Source organism: Artibeus jamaicensis, unplaced genomic scaffold (assembly GCF_021234435.1).
Source record: "Artibeus jamaicensis isolate MK-2021 breed Jamaican fruit bat unplaced genomic scaffold, CSHL_Jam_final contig_452, whole genome shotgun sequence".
Taxonomy (NCBI): Eukaryota; Metazoa; Chordata; class Mammalia; order Chiroptera; family Phyllostomidae; genus Artibeus; species Artibeus jamaicensis.
Window position 1 is genome coordinate 4541334 of NW_026521837.1, and position 26608 is coordinate 4567941.

A 26608-nucleotide genomic window follows, 5' to 3' on the forward strand; every position below is an offset into this window, starting at 1 on the left:
ACGGGCCTGTGACCCAGGAGGGCGGGAACGCTTCCTGCCTCGTTGTTGCAGTTTGTGCCGGGCGCCCGTGCACAGTGCAGACCAGCTTCCCAGTATAACCGTGCTTCTCGGGCGGGCACACGGGGGTCCCCGTGTGGTCAAGCAGCACTTGCGAGTGAACAGTCACGTCGCAAGTCTGCATAGTTCTTTTCCTTATAAATGTAGTTGCAACACCTAATGGGGCTCTTTCTGTACTACCATAAAGGTGAGCTTAATTGTTGTGACAATACCATAATACTCATTGTCATTATATTAACCTACAAGTTCTTGGGAATACTCACAAAATAAAACTGTAAAGATTTATCTTAGACAATGCACTTCCTCACACATTTTAAAACTTACAAATAAGAGTAGACAGAAGACACAGAGCTGTGCGCAGCTTCGGGGGCGCCTTGGAGTCAGTGACATGGCAGAAGACATCCAGAACAAAGTCAAGAACCAGGAGCCTGCCCCTTTTGACAGCTGCCTCCCCAACCAGAACCAGCCCAGGAACTGCTGGCAGAACTACCTGGACTCCCCCCGCTGTGAGAAGGCAATGACTGCTAATGGGGGCAATGTCTTCATGCACGAGGGGTACTGGCGTGGGTTCGAGTCCCTTGGCCCCATAGCCTGGCTGCCCGTGGCCTGGGATGACGTCTGAGCAGAAGGCCCATTGCCTGGGAAGATCTGCACTGTCTGCACCCTGTCCCTCCTCTGTCCTCCATCCTTCTCCCAGGAGGGTGAAGGGGGACCTGGGCACATCCCACCCTGGGATCCTGAATCATGGCTTAACTAATAATAAATATTTGTTGGAAAAAAACAAAAGAATAAAAGAAAGTGGAACCAAATGGAGTCCTGACAAAAACACACTGTATAGGAAGTCAGGTGATAAATGTGGCATCTATCAAACCGGTAGAGAAAAGATGAATGATTCAATATGTGGTGTTGGGACAATCAGATTCTTAACACAGCACACAGAAATATAAATTCAAGATGGAATAAAATAAGTACATACTTAGTCCATGAAAGTAAGAGAAATCACACGGGAAGTATTTTTAATGCAGTGGAGGAGGAGGAGGGTCCTCCGATGACAGGCCACACACGCAGCAGCCGGCACCCACTGTGGGGACCCCCAGAAGGGACTCCCCGCAAAGGGCCAAACACACGCGCAAACGGAGTCCTTTCACAACTCACCATCCACTTAAAAATGTAAATATTCTAACACTAGACAGATATGTGAACAGTAAAGACTAATATGGCTTAGTATGTAAAAATATAAAACTCTTGTACTGCAGTAGATATTACAGAATGGCAGAAGATAAAAGAGTAGGTAGAATGTTGACAAGCAGGACAAAGGGTCACCATCCATATGTGTTAAAATTTATCAATCAGAAAGGAAATACATAACAAAAGTAGGCAAGGGACATGAATAAGCAAGTGGTCATAAAAATACTTTACTCATAATTTTTTAAATGCAATTTTACATGAGATAGTTTCACACAAAAAAATTGATCATCGTGTAGACGGTGCGACTACAGGAACCCAGTTCCTCCCAGGCACTGGAATGCACACGCGTGGCCGGGAGCAGCCGGCCAGCGTTCCACGTGCCATCAGCCTGGCGATCCCCATTGCAGGAATGACCTACAACACTTGCAGAAGGGCAGGAGTGTTTGTAGCAGCATTGCAATGCCAGCAACTCGAAAGCTAACTAAATGTCCATGAGTGAGGAATGGTTAAACAAATGAACCCTTCCATGCAATGAAATCCTTCCTTGAAGCCACTGTTCTGAAGAACGAGGTAGGTCAGCACAGACTGACATGTAAAGATGCTCCAGACGTGTCATTAAGTGACTTGCAAAACTGTAAGTGGGATAATCCCAATATTTTTAAACTTACATGTGTAAACAAAAATCAAGAGGTTATACATGTGCCTATCACTGGGAAGTGAAGATATGGGATATTTACCCTTTAACCTCAGTGATTATTAAATTGCCTCTAAATGTGTATTTCATCCATGATCTGAAAAGACTTGAATCACTTTGGAAAAGGCCCCATTTTTAATAAGAGTTGTAGGCTTCCTCACCAATGTTCCAAAGGACCTTCCCAAAATCAAGTGGGTTCAGACTCTGTCCTTGCCCTGAAGTACGAGATGCTCCATGTAGAATCCCTGCCCTTCTGAGACTGAAGTCCACCTGAGGATGACATCACACAATGGGCATCACTCTTCACTGCACGGGAAGAATGTGCTGTGTAAACCCCAGAAGGACTCCCTGAAACAGGCAGAGTACCTTCTCCAAAGTGTATCCTGATGATTACAAGCCACACAAAAATATAAATATTCCCACAGGCCCTGCCAATGAGACCCACGCATCAGTTCTGACCTCTCTTTACTGGTTGTGAAGGAAGTCAGTGTCCAGTCAGGCAGCAAGCCCCTACTACGCACATGAAGAGATGTGGCCTGTTGGTTCGAGAATCATATGGGAATCCATAGGTTCTGGTGACCCGGGAGTTACTGCAACTTCTTCATTCACCTCCAAGAAAGCACTGGTCTCCTTGGAAGAGGTGGGTTGCTTGTTATGGCAGCCTTCAGCACCACCTGGATTCCTTTTCCTGTGTTTGTTCTTCAATCTCCTCTTGTACACCTTATATGCTAGGTGTTAAAACATGCAAGTATTTAAAAAATCACTTCAGTAAGGACAATAATTGAATGACCTTGTACGCTAGTCGATACTTCCGAAGTATGTTTGCTTTGGGTCACATATGCATAAACACATAGGTAAAAAAGGAAGGGGCAAGGAAAATGGGAGGAAACCATGAAACAAAACAATTCAGTGTATCAGAATGGCAGTTTCTATCTGAAATGGGCCTTTGGGGGATGAGACAGTCATCAGTCACCGACAGCTCATCCACTCTCTCATCCGTTTACCCAGTCACCTCCCGTGGAGTGCTGCCAGCGAGCCCGGCCCTCCTCTGGCTCCTGGAGCACAGCTGGGAGTGCACGTTCCCTCCCTCATGGCCTCTTGTCTTGTGGGAAAGTTAAACCACACATGTTCCTTACACTGATTGTTGTATCAGTAATCCATATATAATCATTTGTATCAGCAATTGCTGAGACTGACTCAGAGCCTGGTACCTGGCAACAAAAATGACCATGGCCTAAAATTAAAATACATGTGTGTGTGTTCATATCTACCCATCTATGTGTGTATTTTTTTATAGGTCTCATCAATGGGAATTTCTTTCTTACACTTTTTCTGTGATTTTTTAAAATTCTTTTTGTTATTCGGTTAGAGCTGTCCCAATTTTCCCCCTTTGTCCTTCTCTCCCCAGCCCACCCCCAACTCCCACAGTCAATCCCCACTATATATATATATTATTTTTTAATTTACTTCCTGTGAATCTACATAGTGATTGACTCCAAAATGATGTATATGTGGCTGCATGGATAGGTAAGCATTCAGAGTGGGGCCAAAGTATAATAGGTTTACAGTTTTGAGTACACAAAGCAGAGATTGTTCTTGTATTATTATTTATTTATTATGGTATTATTTTCCATATGGACAACTGTAAACCTACTTTTGCCTCACCCTGTATGTATACACATATGCATATGTATACATATATACAATTAATTTCAATATTTGTGTATGTATTATACTTCATAGTTGAAAAATATGTCACAGCAATTGAGCACAACTCTTAGTCACAAAAACACCATGAAGTAACTTGACATTTGGCTCTTGCTGAAACACAGTAAATGTCAGTTTTGAGATAAACAATGGCTCGTGGAGCTTGAGCAAGTCCTGAAACTGAAGTGCTGATAGTGCCCTGTCTTCTGTGACATACTTGTTTAAAATTGTAAGCTTACTTCCCCCTAGTTTTTTAATATTTTTCTGTGAAACTTTCACTTTGTGGCAAAAGATCTCATTTATGCACTTTTTTCCCAAAAATGTCAGGCTAAAAATGCATCACAAGGGCAGCACATGTGGGTTTGGATTGGAAAAGGAGTTGGTAAGTTGAGTCAACAATTTTCAATCAGGTGTATCCATCCAACGGGGGCTCTACCCACCTGCAACAATGAGAATTCCATCCACCATCTGGAAGAGTCCGTAGGCCAAGGGGAAGCAAATCATCTGGACCATCTGCTCAGCAGTGAAAGACAACTGCAACATGGTGATACACATCTGAATATTCTGAGCTCCAGTTTCTAAGGAAATTGTCCTGCACCTACAATAATTTTTTTTCAAAAGTTACATCCTGGCAATAAGGACTATTCTTAAATGTTCTCTTACAAATAGTAATGTCAGCTATGAGCTTAGGCCACTAACAATGATCACTCATTTAAGGTCTATTTATTTGCTAAGTGGTGGGCAGTTTCCTGAGAGGCACCTGGGAGTAGGGCCCTATGAACCCTGCCCTGGGAATCTGATGGAAAAGTCAAGATATACACACAGGAAAAGCTCAGTAACACCAGCAGATGCTGTAGAAATTTAGGAAAAGGGTGTCAATGGTTAGAGAAGGCTTCACAGAGGAAGAGCGGGATTAAAGGATGGAAAGAGGGGAAGAGGCATTTAATGTGGGACAAAGATTGAAATTAAAGGTCTGGGGACAGGTATGAGCTTGACCCGTTCAGAGCCATTGCATGAGCTGAAGCCAGCCTGTGTGGGCTAGAGGCTTGGAGGAAATGAGAAGGGAAAGTAGAGTTAGAGGTATGAAAGAGCAACGGCTAAACAACACTTGAAAGTAGACTTTTAATGAAAAAAATGTCTGAAATGGTTTCCTTGGTGAAAGGTCTAGGAAAATACAGGAGAAAGTTTTTTCCACTTTCTTATATTTGATTAGTTTCCTAATTGCAAAAAAATAAATAAATAAATCTCACTTGAAAAAGAAAAGGCAAGAGGAAAAGAAAGGAAGACACAGGCAGGACCTTGGGAGCTGGGTGAAGCAGTTTCAGCTGCCTCCAGTTCACAAAGGGAGGCTTCAGGTTTTTTATAGTTGGAAGTGAAGAGGAGAGAGGTGCTTCAGAAGGTAAAGCAGCATCTCTATGCAAGCTGGATTGGAATGTGGGTGTGTGCTGTGGGAAGGGAAATGCCGTCACTGGGGTAGGACAAGTTATTTTGTGTCTAGTTACACCACTGCTTCCTATGCTTTCTTCAGACTACCCTGACTTCTCTCAGACCCACATCAATAACATGATGTGATTAAGCTGCTAGGCTGGACCTCACACCTAGACCATTCACTGGGCAAATGCGTATCTCAGTCCTGATCCTTCTTAAGCCACCAGGTGTGTAAAAAGCAAGAATGTTGACACTTCTCTATAGGAACACTTTCTCTCCAGGTCCAATTATATTTCAACCACTCAACAGTCGTATTTCTAACTTTGGAAACAAATCCAGATCCAAGTATGAACTCAACCACATTCTAGCTTAAGGCACCTGGTCGAGTTACCTAACTTCTCTGAAAGGTTTGCTCATCTGCAAAATGAGGGCACTGATAATATCTATCTCTCCAGCATAGTAAGTAAATGAGATACTCTTGGTGGAGCCCCATCCAGTACTTGGTATGATCTAAATGTCCCCAAGTAAACTGGAAACACCATAAAGCTAGTTTTAAAAATTCCCAATTCTACCTTTGGAATTCAACTGCATAGTTAACTTTTCTTCAATAATTCTTCTTCTATGTTAAAAGTAGTACATATCAAAAAACATAAAAAATACACCAAAAATATTAGGCAACTAAAATTAGTCTCAATTCCACTATTCACACACTATTAGCATATTTCTTCCAGTATTTTCCATGCATAAAATTATTTTCCTTCCTTCTATAAGATGGCACTCAAAGTGCACATTGTTTTCCATTCTTTTTTAACTAAAATGTATCTCTTAAGTATTTTCTAAAAGCACTAAAATTGATTCATCATATTCTATTTCATAGGCACATCAAGAATTAAATATCTCTGGACTTCCACCAAGATGGAGGCAAAGGTGGAGACGCTGTGCCTACTCACACAACCAAGTTTAGAGACAATTGAATATTAGCAACAGAAAACACAGCCAGAACACAGAAAATTGAACTTTTCGGAAGTCCGTTAACAACAAATTCTTCAGCCTGACCGGTAAGGGGTGAAACCAGCAGCTGGTGGAGCAGGGTTGCACAGGAAAACTCGGTCAGATGGACTCAGGCGCGTGGAATCCAGGCGCAGGGTTGGACCTAGTGAGCGACCGAGCAAGCGACCAAGCAGGCGACCACGGGGGAAACAGCGAGGGAGCAGGACTGCGGGTTGACCGTGGTCTCGCATTTGTACGCGGATAGACAAGCGAGGCAGTGGGCGATTGGACCGGAACCCAGCGGGTCCCCCGCCACAGCAAGTGGCAGGGAGGGCGCCGCCATTTCCCTGCTCTGACCCCACCTCCACATACAGCGTCATAACCCAGCGACTCTGAGTGGCCTGGCCCAGGTGAACCACCTAAGACACTGCTCCTCCGCACCCAGCTGTGAGAAGCGGCAGAGGGGGTCGCCATTTCCCCGCTCTGGCCACGCCCCCACATACAGCGTCACAACCCAGCAACCTGGGAGTCCAAAGCCCCGCTCCTCACACTTAAAGGGCGTGAACAGACCAAAAATGACTCAAGAAGACCTCAAAGCCCCAGAGCCTATAAATCTAAGCTATGAAGAAATAGCAAAACTCTCAGACGCACAGTTTAAAACACTGGTCATCAGGATCCTCATAGAACTGGTTGATTATAGCCACAAATTAGACAAATATATGAAGGTGAAACTAATTGAAATGAATGGAATTGCACAGGACACCAATAGCAATGAAAAGGAAACTGGGACTCAAATCAATGGAGTGGACCAGAAGAAAGCAAATAATGGCCAAACAGAAAAGAGTCAAGAAGCAAGAATTCAAAAAAATGAGGAGAGTCTTAGGAACCTCCAGGACATCTTCAAACGCTCCAACATCCAAATTATAGGGGTATCAGAAGGGGGAAAGGCACAGCCACCAGTGGAAAACTTATTTGAACAAATAATAAAGGAGAATTTCCCCAATCTGACAAAGGAAATAGACTTCCAGGAAATCCAGGAAGCTCAGAGAGTCCCAAAGAACTTGGACCCAAGAAGGAACACACCAAGGCACATCATCATTACATTAGCCAAGATTCAAATGAAGGAGAGAATCCTAGAAGCAGCAAGAGCTAAGGGGACAGTCACCTACAAAAGAGTCCCCATCAGACTGTCAGCGAATTTCTCAAAAGAGACCTTACAGGCAAGAAGGGGCTGGAAAGAGATATTCCAAGTCATGAAATCCAAAGACCTACAACCAAGATTGCTCTATCCAGCAAAACTTTCATTTAGAATGGAAGGACAGATAAAGTGCTTCTCAGATAAGATCAAATTCAAGGAGTTCATCATCACCAAGCTCTTATTATATGAAATGTTAAAGGGACCTATCTAAGAAAAAGAAGATAAAAATATGAACAGTGAAAGGACAGCAAACTCACAGTTATTAACAACTACACCTAAAACAAAAGCAAACTAAGAGGACAGCTAGATCAGGAGTGGAAACATAGAAATGAAGATCTCAAGGAGGGTTAGCAACAGGGGAGTGTGAGGAGAAGTGGGGAGAAGGTACAGAAAATAAGTAGCATAGACAGTAGATAGAAAATAGATGGGGGGGCAAGAATAGTATGGAAATATAGAATCTATAGGACTTGAGACACATGGTCATAAACTAAAGGGGGGGTAATGGTGGGGATGGGGGGTAGGGTGGAGGGGAATGAAGGGGGGAATAGAACAACTGTAACAGCATAATCAATAAAAAAATTTTTTTAAAGAATTAAATATCTCTGTATTACAAAATATTTACATTATTTCTATTTTTACATTTATGAATAACACTGCAATTAACATCCTTGCACATCAACATTTGTCTATCTGACAGCTTCAGGACAGAGCTCTAGAAGTAAAACAACTGAGTTAACTACAAATATTCATATGGTTATTGATAAGACTTGTCTTCTAGAGAGTTCATGCCAATTTGTTCCCCCACAGTGGAAACTAATGCTCACATCATCTATTCCAATAACATGGAATATTACCATTTTTAATATTTCATAGTACTTATAAATTCTATCCCCCAACTTGTAATGATAATATTTAAGGTAAATTTCTACTTTATTTCTCAAGTTTGCCCTTTTTCTTCTTGTCCCTCATAAGTAGCACTTTTTGACAAATTGGCACAAATAATGCATATATGTTTAATCTCTCAAACTTGCACATGTCATAGAATGGTCTCTGTATTTAGTGAAACCACCTCACCTCTCCTATTTACTGAAATACAAAGACAAATGTGTCCAGATTACAAGTGGTGTTAACACCCCAGTCCTACTTTCACAGATTATAACCTCCATCGGTTTGGTCTTTGCTTCATTTACATACAGAATGACTATGATCTTTTTACCCCCTTTATGAAGGGCTGTCCTGTTCCATCCACTTCGTAAGTCAAAACTCAGTATTTTCTGACATAGCCAAGTAGCAAAGCCACCAGTGGCCATGTGTTTAATTTATCCTTCTCAACAAAGGTTATGGGTGATTTAACTGTACCTCGGCCAAGAGTGGTGGGTAAGAAGTGCCAGTAGAAAGCCGGCAACATAGCCAATCGAAGGGAAGATGAAACTGATGGTGAGCAGGGCGGTGTCTGGATTCCAATATTCTTTTGCCAGCACCAAACCAGCAACAGTGACCGCCAAAAGGAGGACCCCACCAACAATGGTCCCAATCTAAAGCAAACCAATAAAAATAAGTACACATAAACATCATGGTCTTTATGTTCTATGATGCAAAGTCCAATTCTGCTCTAAAATCTTGGAATCTAGAAGTTTTAGAACAAAGAGAGGACATAGAGACCACTGGATCCAATCTCCTCTCACAGAGAATAAACCTGAGGTCAAACGTAATCAAGTGGCTTGTCTATGCTAGAAGCTGGTAAAGGTCAGTACGAATCTAAGTCTTCTTGTTGCATGACCGGTAAGTATCTTTTCCCTTCAAGTACAGGGTTTGGCCAGGAGGGCCAGTTGTATTTTTCTTGGATAAGATATTTGTAAAAGTGAAATCTGACAAGCATCCAACACCTTTGCATGTACCTCCTAGACACCTGGCTGGTAACCTCTTGTCTGAGATCTGCACCACCTGACTATCCCCCTCTCTTCCCACCACCCCTCAACCACCAATGGCTTCTCACTGTTTTGACCCCTGTTCCTTTTACCTCTAAATGAAACTTACCCATTCTTTATTGGACAATCTGAGCTAATTAATGAATATGAGAGGTACCGACAATTACCTCTATCCTCTCCCAAAGGAATACTGTTTCTTTCTTTTGTTGTTTAGTAGAAACAAAAAAATCAAGAACAAAAAATCCAGTGGTTTGAGTTTTAGATCAGATGAAAAAGAAGCAAGACCTAGAATGTTGGGGGAGAATCAGGATCTTGGCAAGCTCCTATTCATGCCATGTAGACAGAAAACTATGCATCTAGTTACAGCATCAACTTTGATTTGAAATGATTCTGGGAGTGGAAGAAGGTAGTCACGGGTAACCAAAACAAAACAAAAACAACTCAGTGTACCATGGATGTGTTCTGAGGGTAATTTTTACTGCCCAGACACAAGGACAGACAGGGTTCCTGCCTCACAGGAAGATGCTGGAACACACAAAGAAGACTTCTGATTATAAAAACCCCTCTGCATCTTTCTACCAAAAAAATGGATTTAAAAAAGTTTAAAATTCACCAAAAGCAATTTCTTTAGAAAATGGATCAACCTAAAATGAAAGGAGGATTAAGAACAGAAATTGAAGATACACCAAAATAATCATTAAATTATCCTTTTTTTCCTAAGGTGCTCTAGAATATTTATGCATATTACTAAATATTTTCTGCTACAAATCCCATGGAATAGCCAAAGCAAAGGAGTTTTAAACCTGCTCCTTACAGATAATAAAACTGACATACAGAAAATGCATCCGATTTCTCCATTGGCACTGACAGGCTATCATAGGATCTGGAAACACCAAAAATAATGATTGCTTTTTGTTAGACGCCCTTTAAGGAAAACAACTGAAGGTAGAGTATTTGAAAAGTAAGAGGTTCCCATGAACATATTTCCTTCTCTTGTTTTACAAACAAAATTGTGGCTATAAACGACCACATTGGAAATTTTCTGTGACTGAAATAACAAAGTCATTCATCTGCAGTCCAAAGGCACAACATGGAAGCCTCCTCCAGCGTTCCAGGCCCCGCTGCTCTGCCCGCTCCTCCCCCAGCCCTTTTCTCACATTCCTCATCTCCCTGGAGGAACCGTGGGAGTTGTTCGGTCTTGTCCCAAGCAGAAAGCAGCACTCGTTTGTGCAGGCAAGTGGAGTGGCCTTGTTCTGTCAGGTGGAGCCAAGCAGCAAGAGCTTAAAGCAAACCAAACCATAAACCCCAGACTCAGATGAACTCAGATGTAGTTGCTGAACCTCCAATCAGCCCAAAGTTTATTTCTTTATAAATACAAAAATAACTAAGACATGTTTGTAAACTCTTCATGAAAGTAGCATATAACACGATCCTCTAGCTTCTAAAACAATATATAATCACAAAATTAGAAAGCAACCCAGGAGATTAACACTCTTGTTAAGATTGTCTTCTCTCCAGCTAGGTGTTTTTTAAAAGCCATTTAAAAATAAGACATGAGACAGCCCTTCGCCCTGCTCTTCCACAAAACCATCTCTGCTCCCTGCACACTGGGTGCCATTTCACACACACCTGAGCGGCTTTCACCTTGAGAGCACCTATGCGAAGCCTTGGGAATGGATGGACCCTGGTTTCTCTCCCACCACACACAGGCTTTAGCTTTTCTGTCACTCCAGCAAGAGTCCCACCATTTCTAGGGTGTCATAACCCTGGGTTTACAGGTGTATGGGAGTGACAGAAAGGGTTAGGAAGTAGAGGCAATACTGCAGTTGGACCTAAAATGTAGGCCATGTAAGGAAAATTGCCGGGTGTGGGACTGTGTTTGCCTGGCTCATTTGTTCCAGCCGTTGCTCCATCTGCCTGTCTCTGAGTCTGAGGGTGTGCTCGCTGCAGGTGGGGCTGCTTACCTTGAGGATGATTTTGGATTGTTTTGTCCACTTATAATTCACATAGACTCCGAAGGCCACAGGAACAGTCAGACACAAAAGGGAAATTCCTGAACAGAAGAAAAATCTGTAAAACCTTAATTGCCAGTCCTCAGCAATTTCTACTTCGATTAGATAAAAGCTGTAATTACAGCTGCATTATTTTCTGCACCCACCTCCAACTTTTTTTAATCCTTGAAAGACAGTTTTTAAATGGTATATGATACTACTGAATGCTACCATACTTGGTCAATCACTTCTCTCACAGTCCCTCTGACAATCACATGGAATTTCAGAGACAACTGGAAATGGAAAGGTCAGAAAACAGGAGGACCCTTTATAATCTGTGATAGTCTTTGTTTCTATGTATGGTCCCACCCTCTACAACCATAGCTGTTATTCCCTATTAGAAGCCAATGGTTCATTAGCTTCACAAAGTAAGAAGACCTGTTTCGGACATTAGAAAGAGCATTTGTTGGACGCACCAAGCAATTTCTCATATTCTCCATGCGTGGCTAGTAACCCAAAAGCAGGTAGGGAAAAAAATGCCTTTTATGTAACACAAGTGAATAAAGGTGCGGACAGCAGGCTCAGTGGAGCAGGGGTCAACGCGCCAACAGCATCCGCTCGCTGACGTTTCTGGCCCTGGTTTCCCAGTGGAGCTGAATGCCTGCGATACTGGCTCCAAAGCTATATAAATTGCCTCTAATATTTTGGGTTTTAATTATTTGTGAATACCTTTTAGAATGTCACCAAAACAGACTATATCAAGTAATTTACTGACCAGAAAAGGTTGCATGCAATCGTGAAAAATTTTCCTCAAATTTTACAAATTAAAGGTCTCCAGCTGTTATCAGGAGATAGTCATAGTCATGGTTTTGAAATACAGCCCACAGGCTATAAGCCCTCCAGGTGCTTATTTGAGACTCCAGATTGACACTTTAGAGTTTTAAGAATCAAAGAACAAAGGTTCTACCAGTTCTCCAAAATTTCTGGCCAAACCAGAACTAGACCAGGCAGATAATTTCACCAAGCTTTTCTTCTGAGTCTAGTGAGTCCACGGAGATCTCTAAGAAAAGGACACAGTTTAATAAGAAATAATATTCAGGCCCTGGCTGGTGTAGCTCAATGGATTGAGTGCGGGCCTGCAAACCAAAGGATCGAGGTTCGATTCCCAGTCAGGGCACATGCCTGAGTTGCAGGCCAGTTCCCAGCAGGGGATACATGAGAGGCAACGATACATTGATATTTCTCTCCCTCTCTCCTTCCCTTCCCCTCTAAAGATAAATAAATAAAATATTTTTTAAAAAAGAAATAATATTCAGGAAAGGAAATAAAGAACAATATATGAGTAAAAGTTGTGACATGTAGATAGACTTTAATAATTAATAGGCATCAGTGATGGTGGGGTGAAAATGGAGACAACTATACTTGAACAACAATTAAAAATATATAAAGATAAAAACAACAACCGATAGGAATCATTTCTGTTGATCAGTAAAGTCAGGGCTCACGGGTGATGTGAAAGGTGGAGCTGTGGGAACTAAGGTCTCATTAGAGCTGCTGCGATCTAGTTAACCTTCTGACCATAATGAGTCCAATTGCTTTATAGTAAGTTACATAATTTTTAAAATAATGAAGTTTTCTGGCTTTATTTTTAAAAGTGAACTCTTGTAGGAGTTAAGAGCTTGGACTCTGCAGTTAGGTTCCTGAACCAGATATTCTAGATTTTCCCTTAGCAACTGTACAAACTTGGCCAACTTATTTAACCTCCCTGATCCTGAAAATCTAGGCAATGGAACTAGTAGTAGAATCTGTATTGTAGGGTTGCTCAGAGAATTAAATCAAGTAACATAAACACCCCTGCACAAAGGAGGCACCGAGTAAACAATCACCAGTATTGTTACTATCACCATTCCTGTTCCTGTCTCATTTCACAAGCTCATACACACCTATGTTCTGATATGGAATGGTGAAATTCTGCTCAACATTCCAGGACAAGGTGTAGAGATAGAGGCAAAGTGGCATCATTCCCAGGGCAGCCACCGTGGAGCAGGTCGTCATACTGATGCTGAAAGTAAAATTAAAATAACACGTAAGAAGGAGAGTTTGAAATGAAGAAATTAGTCCCACACCAAAAGCCACTCCCAGACACAACATCTTAGAGCTGACATGGAGTAACTTACTTGAAGCTTACTCCTGTCTTGTTATTCAATAAATGACGGTTGCACTTGTGGGCTACAAAAAGATTTCCAGCAGTTTTTGACCTCCGTCTATTAACCCTTATTTACTTGAAGATATACTTGTCCTAAACATTTTGCTAGTGATAGTAATAGGATTTTTTTCCATACCTAGTTTTTTTCCATTGAGATACAATTTATAGATCATAAAATTCATCATTTTAAAGCACTTTTAATATATTCACAAGGTTGTGCAAAAACAACACCTATTTCCAGAATATCTTTATCAAAAAATAAATCAAACAAAAGATACAACCCACCCTGGCTAGTGTGGCTCAATGGATTGAATGCCAGCCTGTAAAACAAAAGGTGGCCAGTTTGATCCCCAGTCAGGGCACGTGCCTGGGTGGTGGTGGGTCAGGTCCTCAGTAAGGAGAGTGGGAGAGACAGCCACACACTGGTGTTTCTCTCCCTTTCTCCCTCCCTTCCCCTCTTTCTGAAAGTAAATAAATAAAATCTTTTTTAAAAACGCACCCCATTAGCAGTCACTCCCCATTCCCTTCTTTCCCCAGACTCTGGCAACCGATGATCAATCTACTTTCTGACTTTATAGGATTGCTTATTCAGGACATTTCTCATAAGTTCAAGTGTGTGTGTGTGTGTGTGTGTGTGTGTGTGTGTGTGTGTGTGTGGCTTCTGCCACATGGCAAGTTTTCAAGGTTCGGCCATGTTTTAGTATGTATCAGTAGTTCAATCCTTTTATGACCGAATGTTATCTTGATTACTGTAGTTTTATTATACTGTATAAAATAAGTTATTGCTCCATAAATTTGTAATATATTGTTTGTATTTTTCCAGCTATGTAAGGTCTATTTTTTCGTCTTTATTTTAGTTGGAGAAAATCACTTGGTTACACATTAAAATACAGAAGCATGTATGAGTATACATAAAATACATAAGCATGCATAATGAGAGACCAGGAACTGGGGAGCAGAGTTTTGGGGGCCCCCTGCTCTCACCTGGGAAGAGGGAGAAACGTGCCTGGTGCAGGGAAAGCTCAGACGGAGACGAGGGAGAGAGCCAGGAGGTTCGTTCCATGAAAGAGAAGAACCAAGAGGTTCCAACTAAAGGCAAAACGCCAACAAGAGATCAGAGAGGATGAGAACCCAAGAAGTTGATTAGTGCCATCCAACTTCCCCCCAATTTTATGGGTCTCCACCCCAAATTGATTCTTCCCATCTCCCTCCCCCACTGCCAACTCCCCCAAGTTATTTTCTCTCCCTATCTGGGTGATGGAACCAGTGAAAGAATACATCAGTAAAATTAGGGGAAGTAAGGTAAATGGAAATGAGATATCCTCCAAGCCAACTAAATATTTTATCATTAAATTGTTGGAAAAATTACGCAATGTGTTTATACAAGTACACACTGTTTACAGACACCATGAATGCTGCTCTACCTGACGAACTGAGGCAAATAACACACCACACAACACAACCCAGGGGTAAAGTAAGACTTCATTCACTTCAATACCAGGCCCCGAAAGTCTGCGAACGTTCCAATATACACTGTTTAAGTTCCCACGCCAGACTGCCTTACACATAGCATGGGCCCCGTCTGTTCCCATGGCACAAATGGCTGCAAAACTGGGAGGCAGAGCACCCCCCGCCACACACACACACACCAGGCAGAGAAAGGAGACCCTCTTCAGGGCTGAGGTCTGCTGCAGAGGTAACGAGGGTGCTCCAGCACTTCATCCTCGGGCCTGAGGGTCACGTGTCATTCTTCCTCAATGTACATCACGAGGCTTTCTGTTTAATTTCCCTGTTTATAAAACAATCTATGTTTACTTTGACATTTTCTGTCAGAAAAATGTTTATTATACTCTCAGCCAAGGAGAATTTATTTTACTTCAATGATATTGAATATAATCCTTCTGCACTCTCATTTGTGGCAGATCGAAGGATGGACCAGAATGCTAATACACTGGTGCCAGGAAAATGTTCTTTCTGCCTTCCTCATGGGTCGTATGACTGCAGCTGAGTCTTGAAAATCTTTGTGATGTGACCCCTTTATGCTGAACTCAATGGTAGTCACCTCTACCACAGTCCAGAGGAACAGAGACTTTCTGTTAAAACTAAGTAAAATCTTGCTCTTCCAAGTACAAATGAGAATAACATTTTAAAAAGCAGCTTTTCAAAAATCAAACTTAGATAATTTACAAGTATTTGTATACATTCCTTCCCCTCTTTTATTTTTTCATCAAGCAGTCCTGTTTTATACATGTTCGTTCAGTGAATAGAGATTTATTCTGTTTTTTTCTTTTTGAAGTAATCAGACAATACATATCACTCTGCAACTCAGTTCCTTTTTTTTATCTCCTCTTAATAATACAGATGTCCTCTCAGGACAACAAATACACCTTAAGCTCATCATTTTAAAAAATTGCACAGTATACCATAACATTAAAATGCCATAATTTCTTCAGTCACCTTGTTAATGATGAATAAATTGCTTTGAGTGTTTTATCATTATAAAGAATGTTGTAATAAATATTCTTTTACATATTTCATTTGAAGTTATTCTTTTATGTCTATGAAATAGATTTCCAAAACTGAAACTGCTATGTCAAAATTCTGTTTTTAATTATAAGATACTACCAGATTATTTTCCAAAAAAAACTGTTGCATTTCACAATCTTGCCTACACTGGATGTGACCAATTCCTTTCGATTTTAATGAGAATACTCTTACACAAAAGTGCATTTTGCTGTTATTCTGTTACACTCAGTCTCAACAAAGTCATATTTTTTTTCATGTTTGCTGGCCTCTTAGAGGTCCTCTCTAAACAGTGTTGCTGACACCCTGGCCAAAATAGAGACATAGGTAGACACACTTTTCCTCCTTGCACGACCATAAGAATTACAACTAACCTCAAAACAAAAATCACCCCAAACTGCCAGAAAATCTAACTTTTTGGAAGCCTGACAACCAAGGATTTAAACAAGCCATATTCATCCAGACAGGTAGGGAGGGTAGAGGCAGGGAGCTGGGGCAGAGAGGACGCAGTGTGGCAGTGGCAAGGTGGTGGGTGCAAGGTGGCAGCCGCAGTGGCTGGCAGAACAGGTGGTCCCACATGCACGTGCGGTAGATAAAAATCAGGAGGCATAACTTGGGAGTAAGCGATCCCAGCCCCAGGCCAGACCACACAGCCCAGGGGTCCAGCACCAAAAAAAAAAGCCCCATAACTTCTGGCTGTAAAAACCAGTGGGGGTTGGGGTAGCAGAATAAACTGCCAGCCTCTCAGGAGACCATTTAAAGGGCCCACACAATCCTAAAACATATGCAAATCCACCCATTCTGGGAACCACCACTGGGGCAGCAGCTGAAGGGGTGGCAGTCACATACAGGAAGGGGGTGAAATGACTGGAAATGGAGCAAGTGCTGAGCAAGCCTCCAGCAGCCAGGCAGTAGTATTGTCCCCTCTCCAAGTCTTCCTTCTACACAGAGATACAAAGTGCTGAAGCAGTTTGTACCACCCTGGCGAATACCTACGCCCTACAACTTAACAGGTGCACTAAGACAGGGAGTCAAAGCAGTTCTACCTAATACACAGAAACAAACACAGGGAGACTGCCAAATTGAGGAGACAAAGAAACATGGCCCAAATGAAAGAACAGAACGAAACCCCAGAAGAAGAATCAAACAAAACAGAGATAGCCAACCTATCAAATGCAGAATTCTAAGTACTGGTGATCAGGATGCTCGGAGAACTCATTGAGTATGGTAAAAGCATAAAAGAAGAAATGAAAGGTTACACTAAGTAAAATAAAGAAATATCCACAGGGAACCAACAGTGAACAGAAGGAAGCTAGTGTTCAAATTGACAATTTGGAACATAAGGGAGAAATAAACACTCGACCAGAACAGAATGAAGAAACAAGAATTCAAAAAAAAATGAGGATAGGATAAGAAGACTCTGGGACAGGTCCAAAAGTTTCACCATCTAAATCATAGAGATGCTGGAAGGAGAAGAGGAAGAGCAAGAAATTGAAAACATGTTTGAAAAAAACAATGAAAGAAAAGTTCCCTAATTTGGCAAAGAAAATAGACATACAAGTCCAGGAAGAATAAATAGTCCCAAACAAGTTGAACTCAAAGAGGAATACACCCAGACACATTATAATTAAAATGCAAACACAAAATAATTAAAACACAAAATATTAAAGTTTAAAGATAAAGAGAGAATCTGAAAAGCAGAGAGTCACCTACAAAGGAGTTCCCATAAGACTATCAGCTGATTTCTCAAAAGAAACTTTGCCAGTTAGAAGGGACTGGCAAGAAGTATTCAAACTGATGAAAGGCAAAGACCTACAACCTAAATCACTCTATCCAGCAAAGCTATCATTTAGAGTGGAAGGGCAGGTAAAGTTCTTCCTAGACAAGGTAAATCTAAAGGAGATCATCATCACCAACCCATTATTACATGAAATGTTAAAGGGACATATTTAAGAAAAGATAAAAATCATGAACATTAAAATAACAACAAACTCGCAACTATCAACAACTGAATCTAAAAACAAACTAAGCAAACAACTAGAACAGGAACAGAATCGTAGATATGGAGATCATTTGGAAGGTTATCAGCTGGTACAGGGAAGAGGGAGAAAGGGGGAAAAGGTACAGGTATTAAGAAGCATAAATGGTAGGTACAAAATAGACAGGGAAAAGTTAAAAATAGTATGGAAAATGGAGAAGCCAAACAACTTGCATGCACAGCCCATGGAAATGAACTAAAATGGCGGGGGGGGGCGGTGTTGCTGGAGGGAAGGGGGACCCTAGGTGGAGGTGGTCAAAGGATGAAAATATTGGGGCAACTGTAATAGCATAATCAATAAAATATACTAAAAAAACCAGTCTTGCCCTGGCTGGTGTGGCTCAGTGGATTGAGTACGGATCTGGGAACCAAAGGGTCATCAGCTGGATTCCCAGTCAGGGCACATGCCTGGATTGCAGGCCAGATCCCCAGTGGGGGACACATGAGAGCCAACCACACATTGATGTTTCTCTTCTTCTCTCTCGCCTTCTCTTCCCCTCTTTAAAAATAAATAAAATCTTAAAAGAGAAAACAGCCTTGCTTGTCTAATTTTCTTCTTTTCTCAACTTACAGAATTGCTTTTAAAATTAGGGTACATATCATCATGTGTAATACCAGTATCTTTTCCAAGATTCTGGTATATTATTATAAGTTGCAGAAACTTATATGAAGTCACATGGGTTTACTATGATTTGGCCATAGTAAATGACCCTGAAACAGTCAAATCAGCCCATTTTTTATGGCTTCTGACTTTTTTGTTTTGTTAAAGATTTCCCCATATCCTAAGGTTATTCAAATATTGCCCCCACTTTTTATTGATATTTTTATATTTATATTTTTAACTCATCTAAAACATGTATTACATGTGGTATAAGGTATGAAGTTAATCTATTGTTTTCTATAATGAAAGGCAAGTGTATCAATACTATTTACTAAATAAGCAATTTTCCACTAATTTAAAGTGCCAACCTCACTAGACATTAAATGTTCAAGTTTATCAAAATGTTCTTTTTGCTTAACAAATGCCAAATTGTTTAAATTGTAGTGTTTTGTATGTTTTTCTCTTCAAACTTTTCTTAGCAGTTCTAGCATGTATTTTATTCCATATAAAATTTAAAATCATTTTATCCTATTAAGAATGCTTACTTTGAGCAACATGTCCTCCTACCTAGATAGCAGATAAAGGAAGAAAAGCAGTTCTCAAACCTCTGTGTCCATGATAAGTGCGTGGCTGGGAAGCTTTTTTCAATGCTTACTCTGTGATAATGCTACATTCCCTGGCTCTTCATTTAACCAAGTCTTATAAAGAATTCCCTACTACATCACTTTACTCTTGAACTTTTAAAAAACTTTCACAGCATTTTCCCCCAACATGGCTTTGGCTCAAATAGCAGGTAAGATTCATGACTGTTGAAAGTGTGAGATTTCCATCAGACTGATTCTATATCCTTGATTACATAGGTTACTGCCTCCATCTATACACAATTGTTCAAGCCCATGACGTTCACAGGAATGGTCAAAGATGGCGACAGATGATCCCAGTGCTCCGCCAGCTGTTACAAATGACAACAAAACTGGAAAAGCACACAGTGGACAGGTGTACGTGCAGTGGAAGGTCACATCTTTTGTTTTGCTGCCATGAAATTCCAACATGTATAAACAGTATAAACAGAGGACACAACAAACTGGGTTTCTCTGCTGTTCACATATAAATTGTTGGAAAAATCTGACTTTGATATAGTGCAATTCCACTTTCCATTAAGAATGTCATCACCATTCCCAAACAATTATAGAGAATAAATAGACAGACTCAGCAAATCTGGAAAAATTAGTCCCAAACTTCCCTTAAAACATGGAAAGTGTGTGTGTGTGTGTGTGTGTGTGTGTGTGTGTACATGTAGCATCAATACATATATCATTTTGCAATTGGGGCTTAAATTATTAAGATATTTTATTTTTAAACCAATAAAATCAGAAACTGAATTTCAAAAACTATGAAAGTACATACTTATTTCCCCACTGAAAAAAATTAATTATCTGGATAGCAGATGAAAATGGAATAGGCTATAAGATCAGGTCAACAGACCTGGCCCTAACCCACTGATTTCACAAAGGAGATAACCGGCATCCAGAGAAGGAGTTGCTCAAAGGCACACAGCTCCTCGGGCAGACACTAAACCCAGACCCCTACGCCAGTGCTCTTGCCTGCCCCACATACAAATTAATGACTCATACAGCATTTTGTGCCGGGTGAGATTTTAAGCACTTTATATATATTAACTCACTCAACCCTCACAGCAACCCACATGGTAGGTTATGTTTCTCCCTATTTTAAGTGAGGAAACTGAGGCATAAAGAATTTACATAATCTACCAAGAAGACCCAGTTCTGACCCAGTAGTGATGGATCTACTTACTGGTTCCAGAGTGGTGCACTTAACTACTACACTGTACTGCCAGATCTTAGTTTTCATGCCCTGCCCTCAAAGGCAAGAACCCTGTCCATCCTTAGTAGATTGCAAAAGTGTTCCCAAAGGTTCACTCTTCTCTTATTCATGCCCTCTGCAGTGTGACTTTGCAGCTGATCCCACTGAGAGGCAACATCTACCATATTCCTCCATTCCTTGAATCTGGGCTGGCTGTGAAATTTCCATTGGTCAACGGAAGGCAATGAAAATAATGATAAACTGGTTTCAAGCCCAGGTCTCCAGAGGTCTTGTAAGCTTCTTTTTTCCAAACCCCACGACTGCTAAGTGATTAGGTCTAGGTTGTCCTGCTGGATAATGAGAGACCATGCGGAGGAAAAGCCCAGATGTCCCAGCTGAGACCAGCCAAGACCAGTCTACGTTTAACCAGTTCACAAATATGTGAGAGAGCCCAGCAAGTTCAGCTGAGCTCAGTCCAGAGGCAGGATAATTTCTTAGGTGGCCCGTATATATGGGGCCAATTGCTTTCTGGGACAGTTATAATGAAGGAAATGACTTGACTTGGGCGAGGATCAGGCCAGTTGGCTTTCCAGACTGTGGGAACAGCATGGGCAAAAAGAAAGTAGGAAATGTGCAGAGTGTTTGGAGAACAGCGACTGTCCCATTAAACTATAGACCAGTTGTGCAGAAAGGGTCAAATGGGAAATAATCTTTGAGAAGTAGGTTAGGCCTGGCTTAGTTTCTACCCAGTTTAGTAGGTGTTAAGAAGCCTTTATATATATCACATTGTTCCTTTTCTCCTTATAATACCACAAAAAAAGTACTATGACTTTGAGTTACAGAAAAGAGGTCCCAAGTCAGGATTTAAATACAAGCAATCAGAGACCAGAGCCTCCCTTATCCACTTACGACAAACCATGATGGAGACACTGAAGGCGGGGGGGGGCATTGTAAAGATACTGCAAGTGCCAAGAAAGAAATTGTGAGGGCCTGACCTGAGGTGACAGTAGTTGGGGAGAGATCAAAAATAATAGCTATGGGTGACATGCAAGAGAGTGAGCCACAGGTCGAAACAGCAGACTGAGTGACCAAGGTCAAGAATGAAGGGAGTCACGGGAGAATGCTAAGATGATGAGCCCAGGTGACGGGGAAAATGATCGGGGTCATGAGCAGACACTCGAGAGTGCAGAAACTGGTTCAGACGTGTTGCTCCTGAAATGCCCCGTGGGGAAGAACATGTGGAGGACTGTGAGTCGGTTAAATGAACACAGAGTTAAGGCATGAAAAACGTGTTTAGGGTCATCTACAGAGAGCCAGACTCAACTTCTTCATCTATAAAATGAAGTTCTAAATGCTGAATTTTATCCAGCATGCAAAACAGAATTTCTGTCTATAAAGTTATATTGAGTTTTGCTGAAAAGTTATTTTTGTTGGTAATCAAATGGAAAGAAACATAATGAATTTGGATGTTATTTTATTTAATAATACTGAATTTTATCCTTTTGGCAATTTTGCTGAGATTTAAGATTTTATTACTCTTGTATCTATAAGCTTTTGAAAATCTAATACTTTAGTCTCCATTTTAAAATGTTGTTTCTTACAGGGGACTTTTTGCTTTTTGTTTTAAGACTCAAAACCAAAATTTTAAAGAATGATAGAGTAGCTAATATTTATTTCATACCCACTATGTGCCTGGCATTATGCATACATATTTTCTCCTTAAAATATAGCAATGTGAGGAATAAGTAATTTTAACCTCGTTTTTAAAATGAGGAAATGAGGCCTATTGGTTAAATATTTTGACCAAAGTTAAAGCTAATTAAGAGAAGTAAAATGATCTTAAGAGAAGTGAAATTATCTTTTATAGACTTCCTACTCTTTGGTGTTTTTATTACAATGTTGGTTAATAAAGAAATGAGGGTAATAAATGTTCTCTTTCCAGAGCAGAAGTGGTTGAGGACACTGGTCGAAGACTGACCTGCCTATTCAGCACAGAAGATGTAGTATGTTAGCAAGCAGCATGGAAGAAAGTTCTTTAACTACAGCCTGATGAGAGACAGATGGGAAGTCAAATCTGCACTCTGCCGTCCTCATTTGTAGCATTTGGCAAACATTTACCCCATCTGAGTCACAACTTTCTCAACAGTAAAATTCAACATAATAAAAGGTCATGGACCAGGTTATTATGAGAGCCAAGAAGAGAAAGGGGTCAATGATGAGAACTTACATTGTCTTGAAGAGAGATGATGACTTGTAAAAAAAAAAAAAGAAAGAGAATACATGAAATCATCTACTGCATGCCTACAAAGGTACTCAAAAATGTTTTCTTTTTCTCTCCAAAAACATTAAGATCCCAGAATTTATGGATGACATATGTATGGACTCTGTATAAAGAAGATTTATCCTTTCCCAATTATTATACAAATGATCATCTTTACTGAATTTGAATCAGCAATGAGTTTCAGTGGGGCTTATTTTTAATTAGCAATGCATCAAGTGATTCTTTTCAAATCTCTGTAAGTTGGTAAGTAAAAACATTGCCGTATTAAAGTAAAAACATTGCCATATTAAAATTAATTGTTGGTCTTCACCCATTAACATTTCCAGGTGAAATGCGCTCCATGTGTTGCCCATTCAGCACATGCAGGGAACCACAAACCCGTACCTGCAGCTGACTCACCACCATCCACTCATAGCCCAGGCACTGTCAGCACCAGATTCACTCGTTCATCAAATAACAAATCTCAGCCAAATGACATACACATCAAACAAAGTTTTAAATTTATAAGTAATTCTCTCCCTGGGCAGGACATAAAACAATCTGTTCATCAGTAAGCAAAGAATCTAGAAAGATCACTGTTTTTAGCTCTTTCATTTTTCCAACTGTGACTCCTCTATTCTTTCCTAAATGTTCTCCTTTGTTCCCATCACAACATGTGGTTAATTTACCCTCGTTAACATATAAATGAGTGATAAAGCCTAATGTCTCCTAGAGGTATTTGTCCACACATAACTGGGGATAAGGTCACTGGCTTAAATAAAAGGAATGAGCGTGTTCTCATGAATGTTAAGGATGTGAAAAGCAAAGAGAAAGAACGTTTTTAGCCATAAGTCTTTATGTTGCTCTCCAAGTCAACTCGACAGGCTACCACCGGCACTTGAAACAGGATACGTCTATCACATTACCCTAAACTCCTTCATTCAAGTCCCCCATGACGTAGGTGTGCAGGCAACACTTGCTGATTAGAGCTACAAGGGCCTCACTCGGGGTATGCCACCTCCACCAACACCATCACCACGACCGTTTCCAAACCACTGTCACTGGCTTCCGGGGATTCTCAGCCTATGTCCTGGGAGATCGTGAAGCCTGTTGTTAAAGCTATCAGTGAGGGTGAGAATGAGTTCATGCCTAGGAAGGGCTGTTGGGGGAGGAAGGCACCTGCTTCCACTATTACATATAACCCAAACCCCACCACTCAGAAAAGTAGTTGCCAGTCAAAGGACAATCACAGCAAAGTCCATTTTAAGCTCGGAAAGGAAAGTCCTTCCAGGACTGAACAAGTCTCTATAAAATATTTCCTACTCGGTTCTCCACCTAAAAATTGGCCGAGCTTTCAACACGAAAAGTGTCAGTTACCTCCGCCCCCCCCCCTCAGGAAAAAGTGCTATCAGGGGAAGACTGAGCAGTGTAACTTACCTGAGATCCATATCTCCTTCAACCCAGAAGGTGAAGATGTTAGAGATGGTTCCTCCTGGGCAGCACCCCATGATGAGAACAGCAATAGCTAGGACAGGCTTCAGAGAGAAGCTGGTGGCCAGAAGATAAGCTATAAGAGGCATGAGCCCAAACTGGCAGAGCAGTCCCACAGCAATGCCCCAGGGTCTCTTGATGTGCAGCCATAGCTTCCTGATCTCCACAGAGCATCCCAGCGAGAACATGAGCAGGCTCATCATCAAGACTGACACCACTGCAAAAACAAGTTCCAGGTTCCCAGGTGCCGGCAGCCCCACAGGCTGCTCCTCTTCTGAAATGTTGGCAGGGCAGGCTGAGCTGCTGGAACAATTTGCTTCCATCTCCTCATCTCCTTAGGGCAGCGTTACAAATGAACATCTGCCAAGAGAGCTGGGCAGGTCTATCCTGCCACATTTTGTAATAATGCAACAAAGTCACGCATGAAGAATCATTCCAATAACTATTGGCCAGTCAGATGATTCATCCTCATCTGATCAATTTCTTTACGACTGGCATTATAAAAGCAATTATCACGGTCACGACGTGTATAATAAACTGCATGTGGTAAGTAAGGCTTTCCACTTCTGTTCTTACTCATCATTTCTTGCATGTGAAATGAGACAAGCAAACTTATTGTCAAGGGGAGTGATCGGGCGATGTCGTCAGCATCCCATTGTGTGCTCCAGAAAAGCAGGGTGGATGCCAAGACATAATTTCTCCAAATTCCATGGGGATTTCAAAGAGCCAGGATGCAATGTTTTGGAGACAGAGAGGGTAATTTCAGGGAAACAAACAAAGGCAATTAAGCCGAAGCCCAGTATCACAGCATTAGCAAAGCATTTCTGTTGAAAATATTAAAGCAAAAGGCTGCCAGCTAAGAAAACGGCAGGGGGAACTAAGGATAATTTCAAGAGAACTTCAGAATTAGTCTGTCTTTCTTCTCCCTACTTCTATGAGAATTTATGTCTAAAGTCAGTAATAAAACACCAGCAAGAATAATGTCATGTAAAGCACCTGAGTATGTCTCATCAAACATTTCTGTACCCAAAATAATTCAGGGGAGCTGTGACTTTCCTTTGTAAAATAGTGTTGGCTTTGTGACGCCACACCCTCGGGCCTCCTGGTGAGGTCTGGGAGTTCCACAGGGAATGTGGTAAAGAGCTTGTCTGAAGTCTGAAAACAGTCTGAGGTCAGCCTCTGACCACAATGGCCCAGGGGCCCTCGTGTGTTCTAACCCAGCACTGCTGGCAAAACCAAACAAGGAAAACGTGGTTCTGTGAAACTAAAGCTCCAAAAAAGCAGAGGCCACACCCTTTCTCACAGAGAGCAGAAAGGTTATTTGTGGGACAAAGGCTGATGACAAGGTGCACTTTATAAATGACTGTCTGTCTTACAAGGAACACCAGCTATGCATTGTTCATTTTTTTGATTAACAAATTCTTCTTCATGACAAAATGGACATGTTTCCTGTATAAAAATACAAGTTGAATACAAATATAAAATAAAACGTCTTTGAAGAAAGTATAAACTGCCTTAGTCCAAAAGCTGGGTGGAACACCTGCTTTTCACCTAAAAGCAGCTCTGAAGGTGAAACCTTGCTGGAGGCCACCAGAGGTGAGCACAACAAGCTGCTGCCACCAACTCTAGTTTTACGTCGAGAACAAGCCCACATTTACACCAAGCTTGGCGAGCTGTCAGAAGGCAACCTGGAACCATCTGCAGTGTACTTACACAGAGCCAAGCAGAGAAATGGACACAGGAACTGGTCTCATCTCTGGAAAGCTGCATGTTCCCGTGTGAATAATGCAGACAGGTGGCAGAGCTGAAGAGGGACGGAGGAGGGGGACGGGGCATGCTAGGGGCTCTATGCTTATGTGGCTGTGTCTGATGAAGCAGAAGTTTTAAAAAGGTTACTTACTAAGAGAGGTTATCAGACATTTCTTTCTAGATAACATCAAAATTTTCCTTGGCAGACCTTTGTTCCTTGAAGAGTCACTTCTTAGTTACACAAACTTAAGTTTAGTAAACTCCTCCATTCCTGAGTGAGGAGAGGCGATAGCAACTTGAGTGGTTTGCTTGGTACTCAGCACTGATAGCTGGAGGAAGTGTCTACATTTGCACACTGCACTGGAGGAGACTCCGCAAGGGAAAGGTGACCTTGGCCACTGCCCATTTGAAATGTGTTGTTTTCAGAATTTCTTCACTGAATTAGGAGATAGGATTGTTCCAACTGACATCCACTGTCAGGAAAAGATACCAAAGTCCAAAAACCACCATGAAAGGGATATCTGGACAGGTGACAAGTTACTCCAGATTCAGTCATCCTGGCACAGATGTCACAGAGTGATATAGGATACAATGACTGAGTGTGTGGTTGTAACCTGAAGAGAAGTAACCTTCAGAGGACAATAACCATGTTGTGTGCCAGGATCTGGACCAGAAGGGAGCAGTGAGTAAGGAACCACTGGACCGAGTGGGACCAAGAGGTCCCAACAAAAACCA

General features: G+C 41.3%; 2 protein-coding genes and 1 non-coding gene across 3 annotated transcripts; 2 read left to right on the forward strand and 1 right to left on the reverse strand.

Moving 5' to 3' along the window:
- Positions 1 to 445: 445 nt before the first annotated feature.
- LOC128627592 (cytochrome c oxidase subunit 6B1-like) lies at positions 446 to 679 on the forward strand. The gene has a single exon (XM_053666441.1). The coding sequence runs from the start codon at positions 446 to 448 to the stop codon at positions 677 to 679; it is 234 nt and encodes a 77-aa protein (XP_053522416.1).
- Positions 680 to 1463: 784 nt separating this feature from the next.
- SLC10A6 (solute carrier family 10 member 6) lies at positions 1464 to 24680 on the reverse strand. Its single transcript, XM_037132420.2, has 6 exons — positions 24071 to 24680; positions 13125 to 13243; positions 11155 to 11243; positions 8622 to 8797; positions 4087 to 4244; positions 1464 to 2667 (listed from the first exon to the last, which is right to left on the reverse strand). The coding sequence occupies exons 1-6, from the start codon at positions 24445 to 24447 to the stop codon at positions 2453 to 2455; spliced, it is 1134 nt and encodes a 377-aa protein (XP_036988315.2). The 5' UTR covers positions 24448 to 24680; the 3' UTR covers positions 1464 to 2452.
- On the forward strand, positions 22580 to 22662 carry LOC119039643 (small nucleolar RNA SNORD115). Its single transcript, XR_005080652.2, has one exon. It is a non-coding gene; the product is annotated as a small nucleolar RNA SNORD115 (small nucleolar RNA).
- Positions 24681 to 26608: the final 1928 nt, after the last annotated feature.